General features: G+C 42.2%; 1 protein-coding gene across 2 annotated transcripts in view; it reads right to left on the reverse strand.

The window, feature by feature from the left end:
- Positions 1 to 22110, reverse strand: part of b3glcta (beta 3-glucosyltransferase a) — a 148264-nt gene that overhangs the window by 76413 nt on the left and 49741 nt on the right. For both annotated transcript variants that reach the window (XM_084332547.1, XM_084332546.1), the window contains exon 3: positions 3054 to 3093. In XM_084332547.1, coding sequence (XP_084188673.1) covers positions 3054 to 3093 — 40 coding nt within the window. The remainder of the gene's footprint in view (positions 1 to 3053; positions 3094 to 22110) is intronic.

Consider the following 22110-nt stretch of genomic DNA (forward strand, 5'->3'; position numbering starts at 1 on the left):
ACTGTCTGTGTGCGTTTCCCCTCTGTGTTGAGGTGCCAAATGAGGGCATTGTAAACTTGCTTTCGTGTGCTTTTGTTGCCGCGGTGACCCAGTTGAATGAACAACGGGCAGGAGGTCCACACGGTCTCTGGGCTCTCGAGGCACAGAACTCGAATGGCTAGAACGGGTCACTCCAAGCATAATCATATCGTAAGAGGAAAACATCTCAAAAGCCCACCCCTCGCCCCCACTTTTCTTGATCCTCCAATCACGACTGTTGCTTTCCTCGGACAAACAAATCAAGAAAAGAGGGCGGGGTTTGAGATAGGTCCGTTCTGTTGGTGCACTAGAGATGTCAAGTAGACGAGGGAGATTTCTAAAATAGACAAAAATGGTAAATGGTGCGTTTATGAAGCGCTTTTATACAAAGTGCTTTACAATTTCTATTCCTCACATTTACATTCAGTCATTTAGCTGACGCTTTTAAGCAAAGCGACTTACAAGTTCTGTACGACAAGTCAGCAGGAAGGGTACAACTCTTTCAGCTGAGTAATATTGTTCATCAAACAGAGTTGAAACTTGGGTGCTGCAGTGTTGAGTACATAGTAGAAGAGACATAGTAGGTAGTAATATAGGCAAGGAAGATTATGTAGTAGAAAAGTGCATGATAGTAGAAGACGGTACGAAGGTTTGTTTGAATTTCTTTTCTCTTCTCCTTCATTTCCGATTGAAGAAGTGCGTTTTTAGTAGATGGCGAAAGATTGGTTCGGGTTTCGGCTGTCCTAACTGTGGTGGGAAGCTCACGCACACATTCACACACCGATGGCGGAGGCAACCATGCAAGGTGCCAACCTGCACATTGGGAGCAATTGAGGGGTTAAGTGTCTTGCTCAAGGACACATCGACAGGCTTGGAATCGAACCGGGAACCTTCCGACTACCAAACGACCATTCTACCTCCTGAGACACTGTCGTGGGATCTGTGATCAGCCATCATCATTAACTGAATCTGTGCCAGCGGTGTGAATGTTTTTTTAACCACTAAAATAAACTGAATTGTAGCAAACTAGTTTCATTACTCTTTTTGCCTACTACCTAGCTGATATCCATTACGGATGTTTGATTTTTTTCTGTGTCAGGCTCATTGACTCCCATTCATTGCACCTGCAGGACTGGTCCCATACAGAGGAATACATCCTCATGAATGCACATAACTGTGGGGATATGTAGCGAGTAGCGACCATTGTCATATCCTCACAATAGTGTTTCTAGGGAACACCTACACAGTCAGATGGCTTTGATAATTCCGTCAGGGAAATGAGCATCGTTTCTAGGGGTGTAACAGTATGTGTATTCATCCCGCGACTTCACGGTACGGACGTCATGGTTCGGTACATCCAGCCATACGACGAATACGTCTCATACCACTAGGTGAAACTAGGGTTGCACATTTTACAAATGTATGCTCAATATCTTTACTTTACTTTACACTGGCTTACTAACAGTCTTAACACAGAAGGTAATTAATTGAACGTTGAATATCAAGCTTGTATTGCCACATTTAATGAATAAAATATTGAAGCTTGTAAAGGCATGATGACAAGCCGACATAACAAATTAACCGGGCACTCTAGTCTGAACTGGGCTGTTTCTCCCCTCCTCCTCCTTACTACAGGTGTGCCTGAAACTAAACCATAAATGAATGATATGTTTGTAACACAGCAGGGTCATTACACTAGGCTGAAAATGTTCATTGTTTTCTTGTTCGCCTAATAATGTTAACCAATGGAAAGACACACACAAACTTTCTTCCGCGCTACTTTCCCTTCACAACTGACCCGAGAAAGAAAAAAAAACTATATATTGATAAATCCTCTGCCATTGTTGTGTAACATGGCATCTCTTCTCTAGAGTCTTTCTCTGCTTCAAGTGAAGTAAAATCTACTCTAGAAGTGAAACTATACACTGGTGGGGGGTGGGGGCATGTATGCAATTAATTTACTCAAGTGGATTCCTGAACACAGAATGACACCGTTATCACTGACTGACTACCGCGGCAAGCCTAGGTGGAACTAAGTATAACTTAATAAAAAATTATTATATTTAATAATAATTATAATTATTATTATTTTAAATACATAATGATTATAAATATTTTTTTCCTGTTGTACCGAACTCGTACCGAACCGTGACCCCAAAACCGAGGTATGTACCGAACCGTGGCTTCTGTGTACCGTTACACCCCTACATGTGGACTGGTTAACGTTCTGCGGTTCAACCCACCTGCCGCCTTTGCGTGACCTTTCTGCGTTCCATGCACCAAACCAATGGGGTTTTCCATGACAACGACATTATTCTAAGATTCCGTGGCAGGCACCATAGCTGTACCAGCCAAAGTACCGTTTTAAGACTTGAAAGATTTGAAAGCAATGGCCATTCTACCAATTCAATTTCTATGTCTCCGCTCCCCTGCAGGCTCCTAAAAAATCACTCTCAAATGGAACACTCTGAAGCCCTGCCATGAAAGGACTCAGGCATGAAAGGACAAATATAAGATCCTTAGATTCGCTCCACTTATGAAATTCAGCTGTCAAATCAATAAAAGGAGGTGGGGAGCACATCTAGAGGAACGATTTAGCTGTCCAGTGTTTTTGCATCCCAATATTTCCTCTTAATAAGATAAGAAATCCTTAAAAGAAAAGAGGACATGGGGCAGAAATACATTTCGTTTTCCCGCTGTGTTCATTAAAATATCTGTGAGATCAATTTGTCACTCGCAAAACAACACATTCCATGTAGGATTTCAAGTTTACGATCGCAGACGGGTATCTTCCTCTGCGATTGGTCTTCTCTTCAAATGTCATGCTGGATTATGCTCCTTTGCACAGGTGCATTTGAATATTAAACACAGTAACGGACTCAAAAGTGTGACCCTAATAAACGAATGGAACAAGGACGAGGTCTTCGTTTATTGAAGGCCCCCGGCTTTTATAAAATCACGGTGGCACCGTAAATTGATATCATTAACGTGAATTACTTAACTTAAATTAAAAAAGGAAATAAATAATAACTCACCCAGTTGGCTGGAATAGATGACATGCATATCATCTTGGTTCTGAAAATGAGAGAGAGAAAAAAAAAACACTGAAGTAATAAATCAAGCGCCTCGGGCATCTTCACACAACAACCTGCACACCTTATAATTTTTTTGTACTTCTGTGTGTACTGAAGACTTCAGAACAGTAAATACAGTAAAGTGGAGTTGCACAAAATGATGCACAACGTTTCCCCCTCTTCGTTTAATCTGAATGACGCTAAATGTAAAATAAAAACCACCATAGGGTTATTTGGAGAAATAATGGATGGCACTCTCGTCATTAGTCCCCAGACTAATTGTGTGGGTTTTGCGCCCGCAGCATTTAGGCTCCAAGCGCTCGGCTCAATTAAAGGCATCTAGTACCGTTACCTCCTCCGGAGCTGTCAGAGCCTAGATGCACCAGACCAGGGAGGGACGACTAAATCATTAACAACCCAAGTGACTTTGAAGAGCTGTCTCTTCACCTCCTGTCTTACAGAGGACATCTCTCATTTTTGGGGGGGGGGGGGGGGGGGGGGGGGCGAAAAGAGACGAATGTGCAAGTTCCTACGGCTTCCACACAGCAGGGGCTTTGTGGTATTAATAGATAATGATGAACCGGAGGATGTGTTTTGATTCCACGACTACCTCTAGACTAACAGCTGCTGTACCTCCTCACTCTCAAGCGCGCCTTTTCGGGGGGAGCGCGCCTTTCAGGAGAGCGCGACTTTCGGGGGAGCGCGCTGATAAATAATACTGAATTAAGACAATAGACAATTCTAAATTACACAACACAGCCAGAACAAGAGTTCCAGAGACACACACAAGCACATCCCTTCCCCCCTCACTCTCGCTCTCTCATAGAGCCATATGAAATCAGTTAATTTTTTTCTCCAAATTCCATAATTATTTTTTCCAAGTTCCGTTTTTTCCGTTTTAATATTTCAGAATTCTGTATTTTACCATCAGAAATAGTGTCTAATAAGTGAGAATGAATAAATGTCCACAATTTAATAAGATATAACAGTCTTTTAAGTGCTGCAACTCATAAATACAGTTCAATTTACACAAAGATACAGCTAGCTACTACTGACATTATCACAATGTAAGTAGCCTAGCTATATCTATTCTATTGTGATGAAATATAGTAATGCATAATTTAGGCACCTTTAGTTTAGTTTATAAAGGACAGTGTGTACTGACAATCATTTGCATTAAACAAATAGATGGGTGCACCAGATTTAGCAAGAAGCTATAATTTCTAGTCCTGTGTATGTACTGCAACGTTACATAGCTATTTCATCACAATAGTGTCAGTGATTAGCCTCGCCCTCTAGCTGTATCTCACCAGGGATCATCGTTAGAGAGCTGGTGTGTATGGGGCTGCGGCACTGCATATACCCTACTCTGTTTGAAGCACAGTGTTTTTCCGTGTTCCTGACATGGCTTTTGGAGAGTGATCTTCGCACGTGTTTTGCGAGTCCAGTCCACGGCATGTTGACAGAATTTTTAAAACACCTTATCGCCGGTCATATACAAGTCATTAGGATATTGCGCTGCTCTGAATTTAGGGCTTAGTGTGGAATTTCTTCAGACGTTAACGTTACGTTGTGTGTAACACGTTGTAGCGTCCCCGGTCATGTTCGCGTTGCACCAAACGTTCCATGTTCTCCCGAACGCCTGTAGCTGTTCCGCAACCGTTCCTATTTCCGGGGTAGGCCTGATTGGCCCCGACAGGCACGTGACCCGCCGCGGCCACGCCCCGCGGCAGCCCCAGGACGCGACGCGGCAACGAGGCTGCTGTGGTTCACCTCACCGCCGCTTTCCACCTTCAACGCCGCCCGCAGCATTAGGCAGGAGTTCGCGGTGCCTTTCACATCGCAGTCATCAGTCATAATAATATCATCAGTCATCTCTAATAATATTAATCACTGTTCAATGTACTAATATACAATACGGCTCACTTTTCCCACTTCAATGACAGAGCCGCTGTTTAATAATATTATGTATTATGTAGCAGTAATCCCCCCTTTTTTACCATCGACAAACTAGCTCAATTGGTAACGCTGCTTGGCTGTGGATCCTATGGTCCGTTTGTGACAAGTTCGATTCCCTTAAGTTTTTTTTTTTTTTTTTTTAACTTGCATTGCACTATAGCGTATTGTATATTGTATGGTACAATTTACAGTAAGGTGTATGTGTTGCAGTGCAAATGCTTCTTACTGTTGTGCTCCAGAGACCGTTACTGTACCATACAATATACAATATACAATACGCTATAGTGCAATGCACGTTAAAAAAACTTAAAAAAACTTAAGGGAATCGAACTTGTCACAAACGGACCATAGGATCCACAGCCAAGCAGCGTTACCAATTGAGCTAGTTTGTCGATGGTAAACTCCTTCCTAATGCTGCGGGCGGCGTTGAAGGCGGAAAACGGCGGTGAGGTGAACCACAGCAGCCTCGTTGCCGCGTCGCGTCCTGGGGCGTGGCCGCGGCGGGTCACGTGCCTGTCGGGGCCAATCAGGCCTACCCCGGAAATAGGAACGGTTGCGGAACAGCTACAGGCCTCCCGAACACGGAATTTCAGTCCAGATTAGGGCAAATTCTGCAATATTCCACGTTTACAGTTGATTCCGTTTTTATTGCTCAATTCCACGATTCCGTCCGCGGATTTCATATGGCTCTACTCTCTCACTATACACACACACACACACACACACACACACACATTGACTTCACGCTGGACACTGCATCTGGCAAACCTCCGGACCAGATCACAATCAGTGTATCCACTTAAGTCCATTAGAACCTTTGGTGAGAGATCACCAGATTAGCCCAGATCAGGGCATGTGAGCGGTGCGGCGCGTGAGCGGGGAGCGGAGCGGGCGGTTTAGACGTGAGTGACGGAGTGGGTTTTAAAATGGGTCGGCGCAACGTCCGGAGCGAGAGTTCTCCTCCACTCCAATCCGCTCCGGGCCGCTCACACAGTGGTTTAACACTGATGTAATATACATGTAGTGCAATGCCAAAGCAACAGGTGGCGATGTACAAACATGAAGGCCATTTTCAACCAATGAGAAGGGTGAACCGTCACTCACATCCTGTTAGACAAAAGTATATGCCGCCATTGTTGTTGTCGTTAGCTTACATGCTAACGTGAATGGCCGCGACCATAGCATTGTGGCTAGGCGAGCTACCATCGCTTAGAAGAGGTAGTGAATGGGTTCAACGTTATCTAACATTGCAGAATGGGTACAATTACAATACAGCTCAATACAAACAATTGTTAAGGGGCCCAAGGGGTGTAGACTGTTGTAGTTTGGTCAAATCAAGCGAATTGACATCATGCTCAAAAAAAAAATAAAAAAATTCTGTGGAACGATGTGGCGCGGGGAGCGCTTGTTTCGTAAATGAAGGTGAGCGGTGAGCGACTTGGGGGGGCGGGCCAACATGAGCGGATGGGAGCGGAACCAGACGTCTAGAGCGAAGAGCGGATTTTTCGAGCGCTCCGATCCGCTCACATGCACTGGCCCAGATCAAATAATTCAACTCATTGTCACAAAATGCCACAAGTCACTAATATACGACCGCCCAAAGGATTATAAAAATCCCGGTCAGGTACTGGTCAACATACCACACTCTCCATCAATCACAGATCGTTATCGATAAAGACAGACCGACACACACACGCACATATGTGCATGTAAATGTGCGTACCACGCACTCATGCACGGCAGACATACTGGCTGACCAATACACAAGATACACGACATGCACGCAGGACAGAGACCACACACACTGGACTATGGGACTAATAAAGAGCACCCTCACAGGGAAGGGGGGTGGCTCTGCCTTCTTCTCTGCTTTGACTTGCACTGGACACTGCTTCACTGACTGGACGGACTGACGGGACACGGACTTGACTGCTTTTTCTTTTCTACACGACCGGCCGGTTGTACCAACTAGATTTCAATTGTACCTTGCTTATTCACTTTTTATAATACCTTGCTTATTCACTTTTTATAATAAATACCGTTTAAAGTGTTTAATCTCGTTTATCTTTAAATATCTTATTACAACTTTCACGTATCAGAGTCTAAAACGTGACAGCGCCTTCCGGGAGAGCGCGTCCTTTCGGGAGAGCGAGCCTTTCTGGAGAGTGCGCCTTTCGGGAGAGCACGTCCTTTCGGGAGAGCGAGCCTTTCGGGAGAGCTAGCCTTTCGGGAGAGCGCGCCTCGAGTGGGTCGTAGGTTCCACCGCAATGTTTGGCACGGTATTGTGTACAGTGCGTTCTTACACCCGGCACACCGACTCTATCGGTCGGGTAAACCGGAGGAAAGTTCGAACTGGGTGACGGAAACAAAAAAGTGAGCCGAAGTTATTAATTCAGTTTATCGCCAGCCTCAGCCTGGCTCCGTGGCACCTGTCATAACAACACATTTATTTCATGTAACATGTTTCCCACATCGCCACCCTTCCCTCTAATATTCATCAACCCTTAAAATTTCAAAAGAAAAATGGCATAGCTGTGGCATTTGAATAGCAGGGTGCCGGGGTGAAAGACGGGAACGTTCCCCAACAGGAATGATGTAAATAATGTGTAAGTTGCAAGCTCCGCACAGTCAAGATATTCCAGTGGATCATAGTCAAGAGGGAAATGTATGCACAGAAAGACCGAGATCACATCCGGCTAATTTAATTCAGTGACATTTGTGTAAAAAGACATCAGTTTAATTGGACTATCTCTCTCCCCCTCTCTCTTAGCATTAGTGAAGCCTATGGGTTTTCCTGCCTCAAATTCCTTCTGAAGCCATTTCCTTTTCTGAAGCGAGATCACACTCCAAGGAGCATATTAATTACATTTCCAGCTCCAATTTAAATGAGGTGAAATGAGTCGCATAATTCACCATTTTAGATTAAAAAAAGAAAACTAGACTGGCACTGAGAGATGCCTACAAGTGCTGCTGTGGGTAACGTCAGTAGCCCAGTACAGTTAATTTAGTTTGTGTGTGTGTATATATATATACAAATAATATGGGTGTAACAATATATTATGACACGACACATCAGAATACTAAAATTATATGGACCGTGGACTGTAACGATTGTATAGTTTCATTTGATACTTATATTTTGAAAAGGACAAAGGGACAGTCTTATTTTGAAAATGTTTCCGTGGCAAACCAGGAGTTTCTACTGGCTTTACTACAGTGGTAACAACAACCCCCAACCCTGTGGCCGGTAAGGCTGAGCCCGAATGTTCGAACGTTTGTTCGTTACGTTAACAATTGAATAAAAAATTCGAATTTTTTATTTTTAATTATAAAGAAATATATATATTATTTTTTTAATTATTTCTTTTATGTGTCTATTCATTCCGTTTAAACCAATGGGGTTTTTCTTCACAATTGCAAATAAAGATTAGGCTACACTAATATTATAGTATAATAATAATAATGCAGGACCTGTTCAGAGGTCTTTAATTGGCATGCAATTATCCTCAACGTTTAGCGATTAGCACACACGGTTAGCACACACACACACCGGAACACACACGCATGCATTGTCTCTTGTAGGATCGCCGATGCGATTCGTCTCTGCGATTAACCCATCCCGTCGCCCTAACCCCCAAGGGCAGCCGGGAGCAGACAGGCGTCGGCGAGGGCCGCGCCAGGGGACCAATCCATGTGCTCCTGCCCGTCTTCGTCAAGGACGCCACAGCGTTAGCGATCTGTTGTTGTGCATGTTTTTCCATTGGGTTTATCTTATCGGGGGGGAAACCCTTGCGAGCACGGGGAGAACATGCAAACTCCACACAGAAAGGCCTGGGAGATACCCCACCTGGGTACCTGGCATCATGGAAACCTGGTCCCCAAGCGGGAATCGAACCCTGGACCTTCTTGCTGTGAGGCGACAGTGTTAACCACTACACCACTGTGCCGCTAAAAAAAAAAAAAAAAAAAAATTTGATTTAATAAAAAGAAATACTAATTTTATCAGATTAATCACTTTATTCAAATTGATATTTAGTTTGAGGATATTTATAAAAAATAAAAATAAAATAATTATTTTAAGAAAAAATATTTTACATTACATTTTTTTTTATTATTAAAAACAAAGGTTCAAACGTTCGTTCGAAAAACCCTGACGAAGTTCGAATACCAAAAACAGGCTTCGGGGACAGCCTTAGTGGCCGGTTTGCAGAAGAGGAGGATGATAATCACAGTAAGCAATTTGAAGAAACTGTAACACGGTGGTAGTGGATGTATTAACGTTGTATATTTCTGTATATTTCATCTGTAACTTAAGAGTGAATGTAACCAGAAGGCCGGTTTGAAGCATTGGTGAACTAGTAGATACAAGATGCTCACTAGCTGAAATGAAGACGGCAACATTTTATGAAGAGATGGTCGCACAGAAATATATCCTTCACTGGATTTAATCTGTCACAAAATGTTTTCGGCCATCCAGCTTTCATCCGTGTGTACAGTACAGTAGTACAGAAGTCAAGTCAATGAACTGCCCTCCGGATGCTAATGTTAATCCTAATAGTTAGCAAGCAACCAAACAACAAACTGCACTGTGACCTCGATCCGGACCTCGATCCGGACGGGGCTTTTATTGGGGTGATCTGTACATAGAGACGGTGAAACATCATGAGGTTTCAACTTCCTCCTCGATCAGGTGAGTGGAAGAAGTCTTCTCTACTTTAACTGTGGTCATGTGTACCGTACTTTTCGGACTATAAGCCGTGGCTTTTTTCCCCATTTTTCGACCCTGCGGCTTATATAACGGTGCGGCTTATATGTGGACCAAACCCGAAAATATTGCTTTTTTTACTGCATTGAAATGTTATTTATCTGTTCCCTTATTTGCTAAACTTAATACAACTTGTAAATGAGTTAATTCTTGTTATTTGTCCGACAGTATTGTGACAATCCCCTCTGTGCACGAACCCTTACATATGGTAATTAAACATTAAAACACCTGCGGCTTATAGTCCAGTGCGGCTTATATATGTACACATCATTCAATTTAGCTGCTGCGGCTTATAGTCAGGTGCGGCTTATAGTGCGAAAAGTACGGTAAGTAACGTTGGAGTTGATCAGTGTAGGAGATCATTCTTGACTTTTTTAGCTTGGTTGTGACTCGATAATGTCATTTGTGATGTGGCTGTGCCAGTGTCTACACTCTGAAGGCTACATTGTGGGCAAATGTAGGCCTACAGGTGTGTATCATTAGTGTGTGCTGGCTTCCAAGCTAATGTCGTGTGTGGGTAGTTAACGTTAGGTGTTGGTGTGTTTTGTTTACACACATAGTAGTTAATCCAGCCTTTCGCTAGTTTCAGATATTTTTTTACTATCGCGATTCAAACAGAATTGTGAGCCCAGTATCGTATAGATATATATATATATTTATCGTATTTTATTTTTCACCTCCAATAACCTACAGTATGCCAACACCTCATGAACAAAGCATGAAAGGGCTCATTATGAATATATTCCTAATTGGCAGATGATAAAGATACATTTATACATTATATAAACATTTTTGAACAGTGACCCAAAAACCAAGGCATGAATCAAACTTAGGCTCGGTGTACCATTACACCCCTATGAAATAACTAATATTTCAGGGCCAGTGGCTATAATGGCCTGTGAATTTGAAACGGCCATGGCCCAGAGAGCCAGTGGAAAAAATCTTTGTGAAAAATTGTCAAAGTGTATACAATACTGTGCCAATATGAAAAATCTGGAATAAAGAGGAATACAACATGAATGTACTTCACTCTGAACACTGTTGAAGACCGTTCTAATAGGAGGGCATAGGAAACAAGACCCAGGAGCGGTGCTTAGAACGGTCTCTCCTACAACCTCTCAGGCAGAAAGGAAACAGCAATTATTGCACTGGCATAGAGCTGAAGTGAAGACTATGATGCATTGACCGTTGTGGGAGCAGTTTCCAATTAAAATGGATGCTTGTCTCTGTGTGTGTGTGTGTGTGTATGTGTGTGTGTGTGTGTGTGCATGCGTGTGTGTGTACACATGTTTTATTATTATTTTATTTTTGTACACCGTGACCATTTTGCCTTTGTGCCGTGTAGTAGTGAACCTGTCCTCGGAGTGCTATCGGAAGCATTCAATTAAAGACACTATAGCACAATGATAACCCAACAAAAGGAATACATGAGGGCATGCGGTTCATACCTTCTATGCCTTTATATGCACCTGGAGGCTTCTTTTGAAAAGGAATCCATTTACATATGCAGGTGAAACATGTAAATATTCTTATTCTGAATATGCATTAGATTAGGGCATTTATGCAAGGGTTCTCGAGGAATCTCAATGAGGTTTGATAAAGCTTCACAAAATGGACATTAATTCAGATTTCATATTTTGCACCTATTCAAAATCCCTACAGGTGAGCAACACAAACCCTTTCCCTATAAATAATTTTGGTCAGGTGGCAAGGAGCATGGAGATCAAATATGGCATAATTCTCACCATTACCGAGAGATATGAATTGTTCTCAATTCTCACAGAACTTGGCTCTGCGCCCAGGTATTACCACTTCTAAAAGAAGGGCTCTCCTTAATCCCATTTGACAGCAGGCCGTCAGCTATTTGCAGTGCAGAGTCCCGAAAACCACTGGCGTCGAAAAGAGATTATCCGGAGTCCATTTCGTCAATCTCGAGGTAGTTCTCTCTCTCTCTCATCCACTGTTCTGAGTAGGAGTGAGGTATGGTACTGTACTGCGGCGGCTAATGCACTGTTCTGAGTAGGAGGAGTGAGGTACATTACTGCTGCGCTAATGTACTGTACGGAGTCAGACGGATCCTACTTTGGGTAACAACACAACAAGGGGGAGGGGGGCCCAATCTGCAGCGTATACCTGTGTAAACTCATCAAGACTGCTGCTCAAACCTACGAACACCGGCCGAGATTACCCTTAGATCTCTCGCCTTTGATTTGCCAGCCGTTCACATGCGAGGCAAGATTGGATTCCTGCCCACCAATCCCCCAACACACACACACACCTCTCACTCCCCTCAGGGCACAGACGCTCCACTGATTGATAACAGTGACCCATCATGTCACATTAGCACTCTGTTCAGCGAGGGCAGGAGTTATTCAAGGTTGCGGGATCTCCTGAATTTTGAGATAGAAAGTGATGCGAGTGTAAATGTTATGGGAGTAAGTAGGGGCGTCAGTGTTGTACGAGTACGGCCGTAGCGAGTGGAGAAACTGGCGGTTTCCCGTTTCACGGCCAAAAAATAACCGATGGCAGAAATACAGGCCATTAACGTTTGATACCAAGCGCCATTTGCTTCTATGGTATAGCTACTGTACTATGGATTGGGGCTCTGTGTAAAGCGGAGGGGCTATTTGTAACATCCAAATTGCATGCTTTGTGCTATCCACAGAGATTAGGGTTGCAAAACCTTGGCAAAACCTTATTTGCACAGGCTGTACAGGTTTTACAGGTAAGCATGGTAGGTATCTACGGATTCCTCAAGGTCTCTTATTTAAAAGTTGAATTGATTAAAAAAATGTCAGTGTACTGGCCAAGTCTAGCAGCAGCACAATTAACAGGGTTTCAGACAGAAAAACATATAACAATTTACAATAAAATTAAGATAAATGACAGAATCACAAAATTCCATAAAAAATATCTATCAATATTTTGTCACCAAAGTCATCAACATCACGGTTCATACAGGGGCAATACAAATCAATGAAGAAATCTGCAGATGTGGCTGCCTCCATGTAATTAAGAATGACTTTAAAAATATCCAGTGAGAACAGCTCCTGAAGATTCAGATAATTTCGCAACCGATTCCAAGCCAAGGGAGCAGCTTACTTAAGACACCCTTTTCCCTCAATACGGTACAGGCTTTAGGAACAGATAGTAAGAATGAGTCCTGGGAGTCCTGAAGGATTAAAAAAATAAATAATAATTAGCTTTTTTTTGCACTACCTATCTTTGTGAAAGTGGTTTCTCAGCTCTGGTCCAGCTGAAGACAAAGCAGAGGAACAGATTGGACATGACCTCAGAATTGCTTTGTCTACCATCACCCCAGGCTTTGAGACTCTTGTCAGGAGCCAACAACATCCCCAGTTATCCCATTAGTTCCCTGGGATGTTAACACTTTGATCGCCATGGTTAAATTCATAATTTACCATCCCTAGCCAGCTCTATTTGTCTATGGAGAAGTTCCCCTTCTTTGCAGGGCTATAACTTTTTAAATTCTATTGCTAAATTGACATTATTATGGCCCATTCAATGTCCTATATCCATTGTTCAGGGTGTAGCAACGTTATACTTTTTCATTCACATATTCATACTAAAATATGGTCTAAAGTATAAGTATGTTTTTATCGTTTTCTGCAGCTTTCTCCAGAACTTGATTTATAGCCCCTAATGCATTATATTGATGATCAAATACAGTTTGGTAGCGATCGGTGCCAGATGAAAAGTTTCAACTGGAGGTACTTCTAGAAGTTACTACGTATCATCTGATATTGACCGGATGGGCGGGGGGGTCGTTTATAATTCCGTGGGCAACGTTATATCATTAGTCTAGTGTGGGTCATATGGTCATCAGAGCAGTTTATATGGAACACGTTAGAAAATAACGCTGGATCTTACCGTATGTTCCTCGCGCTGTTGGACGATCAGCTTGGAGTAGACAGTTTTCGATTATGGGATGTTGATATAGATGAACCATTTCCAGGTTGTATAATACTATATACGTCCAAATAACGTTGTTTATTGAGTTAGGGGGGCGAGCGATTGATTATCCAGTGTGTTGAGATGGAGTCCGGCTAATGATCGCGAGTGCCCGGACGAAATATGGATGAGCACTTCCTGTTTGGCGCGCCCCTCCCTCTTGGCCGATCTGCCGATCGGCCACCAGATGGCGCTCTTGAACCGTTAGACAGTTGAGTGGAGCTCACCAGTACATCTCATGTCTCCGGAGGAGAAATATGATTTCGATCACAGATTTTTGAAATATTGATATCAAAGACCAGTTACGGCGTCTTCGGCAGAATGAGCATGGCGAGCAAAGACGAGTTACGGTGTTCCCGGCGATTAAAGTGTTAAGCTAAGAAGTCTGCTAAGAAGGATATATTATTTATTATTATTATTTTATTTCATTGTGTTTTTAGCCCTAGTTGCACTTTTGTTGCAACCCCAGTTATCCCATTAGTTCCCCCAAACTTAGGTCTGTTATGTTAAGCTAAGAAGTCTGCTAAGAAGCATAATTATTTATTATCATTATTATTTTATTTCATTGGGTTTTTAGCCCTAGTTGCACTTTTGTTGCAACCCCAGTTATCCCATTAGTTCCCCCAAACTTAAGTATGTTATGTTAAGCTAAGAAGTCTGCTAAGAAGCATAATTATTTATTATTATTATTATTTTATTTCATTGGGTTTTTAGCCCTAGTTGCACTTTTGTTGCAACCCCAGTTATCCCATTAGTTCCCCCAAACTTAGGTCTGTTATGTTAAGCTAAGAAATCTGCTGAGCATATTATTTATTATAATTGTATTTCATTGGGTTTTTAGCCCTAGTTGCACTTTTGTTGCACCTTTTTGTGTTTATTTCATGTTTTTAACAGTGCATGAAAGATTGCGTATTACTGCAAAAAACTTTTTTGAAATAAATCATAGTCATTAAAAAATTTGGGTCGCGACTTAATGACTAAGGAAAATGTTGGGTCCCGAGGCTAGACCAGTTGAGAACCACCGTCTTAGGATACCACTATCTTCACGGCAAGCTTAAATTGAGCCCACTACAGCCTCTGAAACATAGAACTGCATTAGTGTCTGTGCAAGATACTGAGAATCATCTGGACACGTGATGAAAGAGTGCACTATACGTGTGATGGGGTGGTGGTTGTAGAGGGTTGGAAATCTACTGAATTCCCAATAAAGCCTACATAGACAAAGGTTCGCCTGGACATAGAGTTATATTTCTGAGCTTATTCTTTGAGTCAGTATCAAGTGTTGTAAATGTTATGATTCAGAGGAACCTACCCTTTATTTATGGTGCAGTGTAAAGTCACCATCATAAGTTACCTTTGTGTGAGCAATGAGCATACAACATTTGACGTAAAAAAGAAAAAAATGCCCAGTGAAAAAACCGTGTGTTTAAACTCCATAGTTTACAGTGTGAAAATATATACATTTTGGTGTTGCCTTCATATTTGGACGAATAACTCCCTGCAATTTATCCCCCCCTCCACACACACACACACACACACACACACACACACACACACACACACACACACACACACACACACACACACACACACACACACACACACACACACACACACACACACACACACACACACACACACACACACACACACACACACACACAAAGATGCCTAATAGCATACAGTAGTTACACACATGAATCATCAACAGATGATTTTCATTCAAGCTGCACAGTAAATTATATAGTTCTCAGATAAATGTATACTACCAGAGTAGGCTACTTCAAACCATAACTTCAAACACATCAAATACTTCTCTATGATTGTCATCATCACTGTCCCAGCATTCTGGCTCAGAGTCCTTTTCATTTATATTATCTGGATCGTCCTCAACAGCCACAACTAGTTCCAATACTTACACTATACCCTTTGTCTTTTTGCCATTTTCTTATAAAACCAGGGACAAGCTCCTCTCTCTATCCTGTTATATTACAGGATTCTAGGCTGTACTTCCGTGCAGTCAGCCTGTGGGCAAATGAGATACACTTTCGTATTTGACCGAGAGCAGAGAATCTGCCGATTCAGTCTCATCATAAACGTCATATTTGACATTTAATAAAAACATGTCTAGTGTCGTGTGGGCGCGACACTCGGCTTCAGAGGGTTAAATGGTATGATGGCAATCACATTTACAGCTGAAGTTTTTATCCAAAGCGACTTCTGTACAAGAAGTAAGCAGGAAGGGTACAACTCTTTCAGCTGAGTAAGAGTAACAATGTTCATCAAACAGTGTTGAAACTTGGGTGCTGCAATGTTGAGTGCATAGTAGTGAAGAGTATTAGTATAGTAGGTAGTAATATAGGCAAGGAAGATTATTTTGTGGAAAAGTGCATAGTAGAAGACTACGATGTTTTTACATTTATTTTTTATTATTGATTGAAGAAGTGTGTTTTTAGTCGATGGCGAAAGATAGGACAGCCGAAACCCGACCAAACTGTGGTGGGAACTTGAAGTTCATTCCACCATTGTGGAGCAAGGACCGAGAATAGCCGGCTTCTCTTTGATGACCCCCCCCCCAGAGCTCGGATATGAGTGGGTCTGAGGTGGCCAGAAGATGTAGAGCGGAGGGGTCAATTATTTATGGAGGAGTGAACTGTACATTGAATGCATAGTGCCGGGTTGCAATTCAACTGAATGTGGATATTTTAACAAAAACATGCCACAAGACCTAGTATTGTCTTATGTGCATTTCCCCCCCCCAATATTTTTATTTATTTGAAATCGGGCAAAGTTTTCCAAAAATGTACTTTAACTTAACTTCCCGTGGAGATTTTCCAGAAAGTTTCTGACCTTTTGCAACCCTGACAGACATCCCCACACTCTCCCTTTGTGCCACCTTCTAAATGTTTCCATTAATGTGGCCCCTTCCCATAAAGTCCAATGCACACGGCGGGCGACGACGTCGCCTGGCGATGCGATCGTCTGTCGCTCAACGACAATCGCTTGGCACCCCACACCAGATCCGACCGTTCAGGTATAATAAGCTCCGTTTAGCTGGGGGTGTCGTTTCGCCCCGGGAGATATGAGAGGACGGACCGGACGTTAGGTTGTCGTGAAGCGAGCATATTAGCAGGTAGCTGTGTTGTGCATTATGAGGAAAGTATAACTTATTAACCTGTAAAACCCATATTGAGCTGGAATTAAACCACCATATACGAATACAACCTCTCCTCATTATTCCTGACATTACTGCACGACTGATCGCTACAATACGTTCACTACCACCGATTGGACAAGTAATGTTATTTTCTTTGGACAATAAACCTTACAAACTACATCAGCTGCAGCCTGGACATTAAACTCTGTCAACATCCACAACTTATTTTGTTACCCGAGTATAAAAACATCTAGTAGGTGCATCGTGGCGCATTGTCAATTTATTAGTTAATGACAAACGGCCACTATAGCTTCTCCAACTAACGTTATTTATTTAAATTGTTCCTGTTAATAATAATTAACATAAGTAGCATGGTAATAATACGTAGGTTATTGATCAATGAATGTATTGATAAATTAATGGTGTACAAATGATACACTAGTAGAAATTCTGTACTACTTCTACTGTAGAAGTCATGTTATTTCCTCATTGTCCTTGCTGTGTCGCCTGCCGTCGCCTCAAAAAATAGCAGTTGCTGCGCGATCGTTGCTCAAAAATCTCCTGCCGTGTGGGTTCTCTCATTCATAACAATGGACGGGATACAATTATGTCGGTCGCCTCGCAAAAAAAGTCGTCACCTGGCAAAAATCGCCCGCCGTGTGCGTTGGACTTAAAGGGGAACTATCTTATAAATGGCCTTTTTCAGTGTTTAGCATTGTTTCCTAGCTATGTGGACTTATATTAATATGATCTATGTCTCTAATTCTCATATTGGCGCATTCTTCCAATTCTCCTCTCACAATATTCACCCTCACTGAACTGAGTCATCTGAAAATGTGCTGATTTGTGATGTCAGAGAGACTCAGCTGCATGAGACTCTGCTGAGACTCACACACACTCCACACAGTTCCCACTGTGGTTGGAGCCCAGGCTCAAAACGGCTTAAGATCTTGAGGTAGAAAAATGCTGTTTTTGAGGACTTGATTAGAAATACAAAACAATGAATTTAAAAAAATTTCAAATTACAGAGGTGTTCCATAAACTCACAGGAATTGTGTAAAAGTGCCCAAATAGTGAAAGAAATAGTAAAATGGTTCCCCTTTAAGATCGCTTGCATACAGTACCAAGAAACAAACATGTTTTCTGGTCAAGCATAAACTCCCTATGATGTTAGCATAATTCCAGGAATCTCAGTTGGTATCAAGGCAAAATTCAGACTCGTTATAATTTTGAATGGGAAACAGAAGTAGAGGAGACGTATGGTACCCGCTCAAAAGAACACAAGTTTATTTTATAGAAAGCACATAGGGAGGATTTGAAAGGAGTATTCATACTCCGTTGTCCTTTGCTGGGAACATTCAAGGACAGTCTTGGTGTTAAAGAGTCTTTGTTGCCTCTCTAGTGGCTAGCAATGAATTTCCATCAACCACCTTGCGAGGAATTTGTAATTGAAATTGACTTACTTTGTGGCTCACAATGCCTCCTGAAATTATCTAAAATACAGATGATGCAGGGCTGTACGTTAACTTTTTTTGCACATAGCACTGGTGCTACAGAGGTTGATAGTTTTGTAGCACTGGCCAAAATCTTGTAGCACAAGTATAAAACGTGTTATATTTGTAACAGTCACAAATGTGCCTATTGTATTTGTGTTATTTAGTTGCAGTCAGGGAACAAACTTAACTTTTTGACTTACCAGCCATTTGGCTGGTAGATTTAAAAAAGGCAGATTTTTTACCAGCCAAAAATTATAAATTGCTTTTTAGTATATCGCCATGTGTTATTATTACTATAATACTCTCATATGCTATTTTCAATTAATATCATAAACAACATAAGGAATATTAGCATAATTTTGAGTGGACTGAAGGAATGAGTCAGCGTTAATAGTTTTAAATGCAAATAATTTATTGAAACATAGAAGTGGGGTCGGTTGGGACACACACACACAATGGGGGACCCTGATGTAAACAAGACGAAAGTCTTTCTCTGGTCTGCATCCCCTTAACAATTGTGTGTATTGAGCCGTACTGTATTGTACCCATTCTGCAATCTGTTAAATAAAGTTTTCATTCATTCACACTGTTTCAACTCACCACCCCTGCATCATATTGTAGTCTAGTCTGTCTTCAAACTTCCACTCCTCTCGACACACACACACACACACACACACACCCTTTCCCCAGTCCACACTGTCTCTAATTCTCTATGGCTCTGCCTCTGATCAGGATTAGCTTGTTAGCTTATGCTAATGTGACGTTCATTTCGGGCGATGTGGGCATAAAGGAATGGCGACGATGCAAAGCGTGTTAGATGCATTTGACCCGTTGTGAGAAAAAAAAACACCACGGACTTATTTCAGATCGCAAAATAGCCGCAGTCTGCTGTGCAGCTCCGCTCGGCTGAGAGCAGAAGGCAGAAGCACGGTCTGGGGCGGATATGACATCACAGAGTTGCTATGGGTTTTTTCAAAATAAGAGTATCATATGAACCTGACTGTTGCTAGCTGCCGGAGCCCAGATATATCATGACTGGAACTGCGCTTAGGCGGAAATGAGACCCGTGACAGGATTTTCAAAATAAGAGTATCAATATGAACCGAATGCCTATCGCACCAGTGCTACTGAATTAATCCATTCATCGCACAGACCGCTGTTGCTGTAGCACGTGCGATATATATGTCGCACTGTACAGCCCTGAGATGATGGATATTACTTTTCATCTTTAACAGTGATGCACCTATGGTATGCGATACTGGTATTGGATATTGGGCCGATACCAGACTAAAATAGGGCGTCGGCACAGGGAGAATTTTATCAATGCTAAAACGCGATACAGAGTCACGTGTAACATGTAAATGTAAACATCAATTCTCTGCGTTTTTGACACATGGGGAGATGTTCAACATTTTGAATGGAGAAAATGTATTATATTTCAATACTTTTTTCCCCAGTAACTCCAAATGAATGGTATACGTTTAGGGATGTTCAGTAAAACGAATAGATTGGATTGGTGCAGAGCTGTGGCCTCCAGTCACATGACTTGGACTCCAGTCAGACATTTTATGACTTCACACTCAACAAAATAAAATACTTTGACTTTAACACCATGACTTGTGACTTCACTCAGACTTGAGCCTTATGACATGATACTCTAACAGAGCCCAAAATGTTAAAGAAAAGTGTAAAGTGAATCAACTTAATTTTCCCCGATTACAGTTCCACTTTGGACCAATCAGTCAGCCTCCAATCAAGTTGCACGAGCAGAGAAAGAAGTTGTGTCAGAATCATCTAAATTGAATAAACTACCAACTATTACTCTATTGGGTTTCAAATGTAATATACTACTAAGTATTACTCTGTTGGCTTTAACATTTAATATTAGGGGTGTAACGCTACACAGAAGCCACGGTTCGGTACGTACCTCGGTTTTGGGGTCACGGTTCTGTACGAGTTCGGTACAACAGGATTAAAAAAAAAAAAAGTATAATGATCATTATATATTTATAATTATTATTATTAAATATAATAATATTTTATTAAGTTATACTTAGTTCCACCTAGGCTTGCCGCGGTAGTCAGTGATACCGGTGTCATTCTGTGTTCAGGAAACCAGTAAATTAATTGCCTACCGCCCCCACGCCCTCCCCTGTATGCTTTAAGTTTCAGTTTCACTTCTAGAGTAGATTTAGGGCGCGTTCACACCTACCCTGTTTGGTCCACTTTAAGTGGACCATGGTCCCTTTAAGTGGACCATGGTCCCTTTAGATCGATAGTCCATTTGGTTTGTACAGGTATGAACGCAAACCGAACTATAATGAGGACCAAACAACCGAACCATGGTCCTCTTGAAAAGTTGGGACTCGGTTCGTTTCAAAGTGGACCATGGTTCGTTTGCTGTTGGTGTGAACGCAAAACGAACTTTATATAGTATCTAATCTAGAGCAAATGAGTGACAGGTGCCTAGTGGCGGCGGTCGCGCGACCCAACTTGACAGCGCCAAGTGACAGCTTGCGCGCACGTTGCAACCCAACTCAAATGAATGACAGGCGCGCGGACAGTCTCTCTCTTCCTCTCTCTCTCTCTCTGCCTCTCTCTTTCTCTCTCTCTCTCTGTCTCTCTAGACTGGCGCCGCGCGCGGACAGTCTCTCTCTTCCTCTCTGTCTCTCTAGATGAATGAGCAGTCGCGCGAGTCGCGACCCAACTCTTCCCCAAAGAGCGCGCAGGCGCAACTCCACCTAATAACTTCATCCTCACATTAGCAGCCTTGTCTGTATCTCACAGCGGCAAAAAATAAAAATAAAAAAAGACAGCAATGAGTCGAGGATCAACGTGGGGTAACGACGAGGTGACGGCTCTTTCCCTCGCGCGCTAAACCCGCAAATGTTAATACGTCACTTGTGACAGGCATAGCAACAAGCATAGCAACCAGGCATGAGAGTGACAGCTAGACAAATGAAATCTAAACAGTCGGCGTGTGGGCGAGGTGTGTCAATACGCTGGCGGCAACTGTTTACGTTTGAGTGCTAGTCCAATAGATGAACGACTTGGCGACAGCATGTCCTTTGTTTACAAATTAGATCCGCACCAAACAGGGTAGTGTGAACGCAGACCAAAAGCAAACAATGTATCATTTTCACATTTGGTCCACCAGAAAGTCCGGACTATCCACGGAAAGTCCGGACTATAGCTGGACTTCAGATGTGAACACACCCTTAACTTCAAGTGAAGCAGAGAAAGAAGACTCTAGAGAAGAGATTACATGTTACACAACAATGGCAGAGGATTTATCAATATTTTTGATTTAAACACAGCAGCAGCTCAACAAGAGAGGAGCTCAGAGGATCAGTCCAGATCAGCAAAAGTCTTTTTTTTTTTTTATCAGCTGTGAGGGGAAAGTAGTGCGGAAGAAAGTTGGTGTGTGTGTGTGTCTTTCCATTGGTTAACATTATTTAGGCGAACAAGAAAAGGATGGACATTTTCAGGTCATTGTAATGACCCTGCTGTGTTACAAACATATCATTCATTCATGGTTTTGTTTTAGGGACACATGTAGTAAAAGGGAGAGGAGGGGAGCCCAGTGCAGAGTGCGCGTTTGTTAATTTCGCGTTTGTTAATTTCAGAGTGCGCATTTGTTAACCCATGCATTTAGCATTTTTATATTAT

Source organism: Notolepis coatsorum (assembly GCF_963971535.1).
Source record: "Notolepis coatsorum genome assembly, chromosome: 1".
Classification (NCBI taxonomy): domain Eukaryota; kingdom Metazoa; phylum Chordata; class Actinopteri; order Aulopiformes; family Paralepididae; genus Notolepis; species Notolepis coatsorum.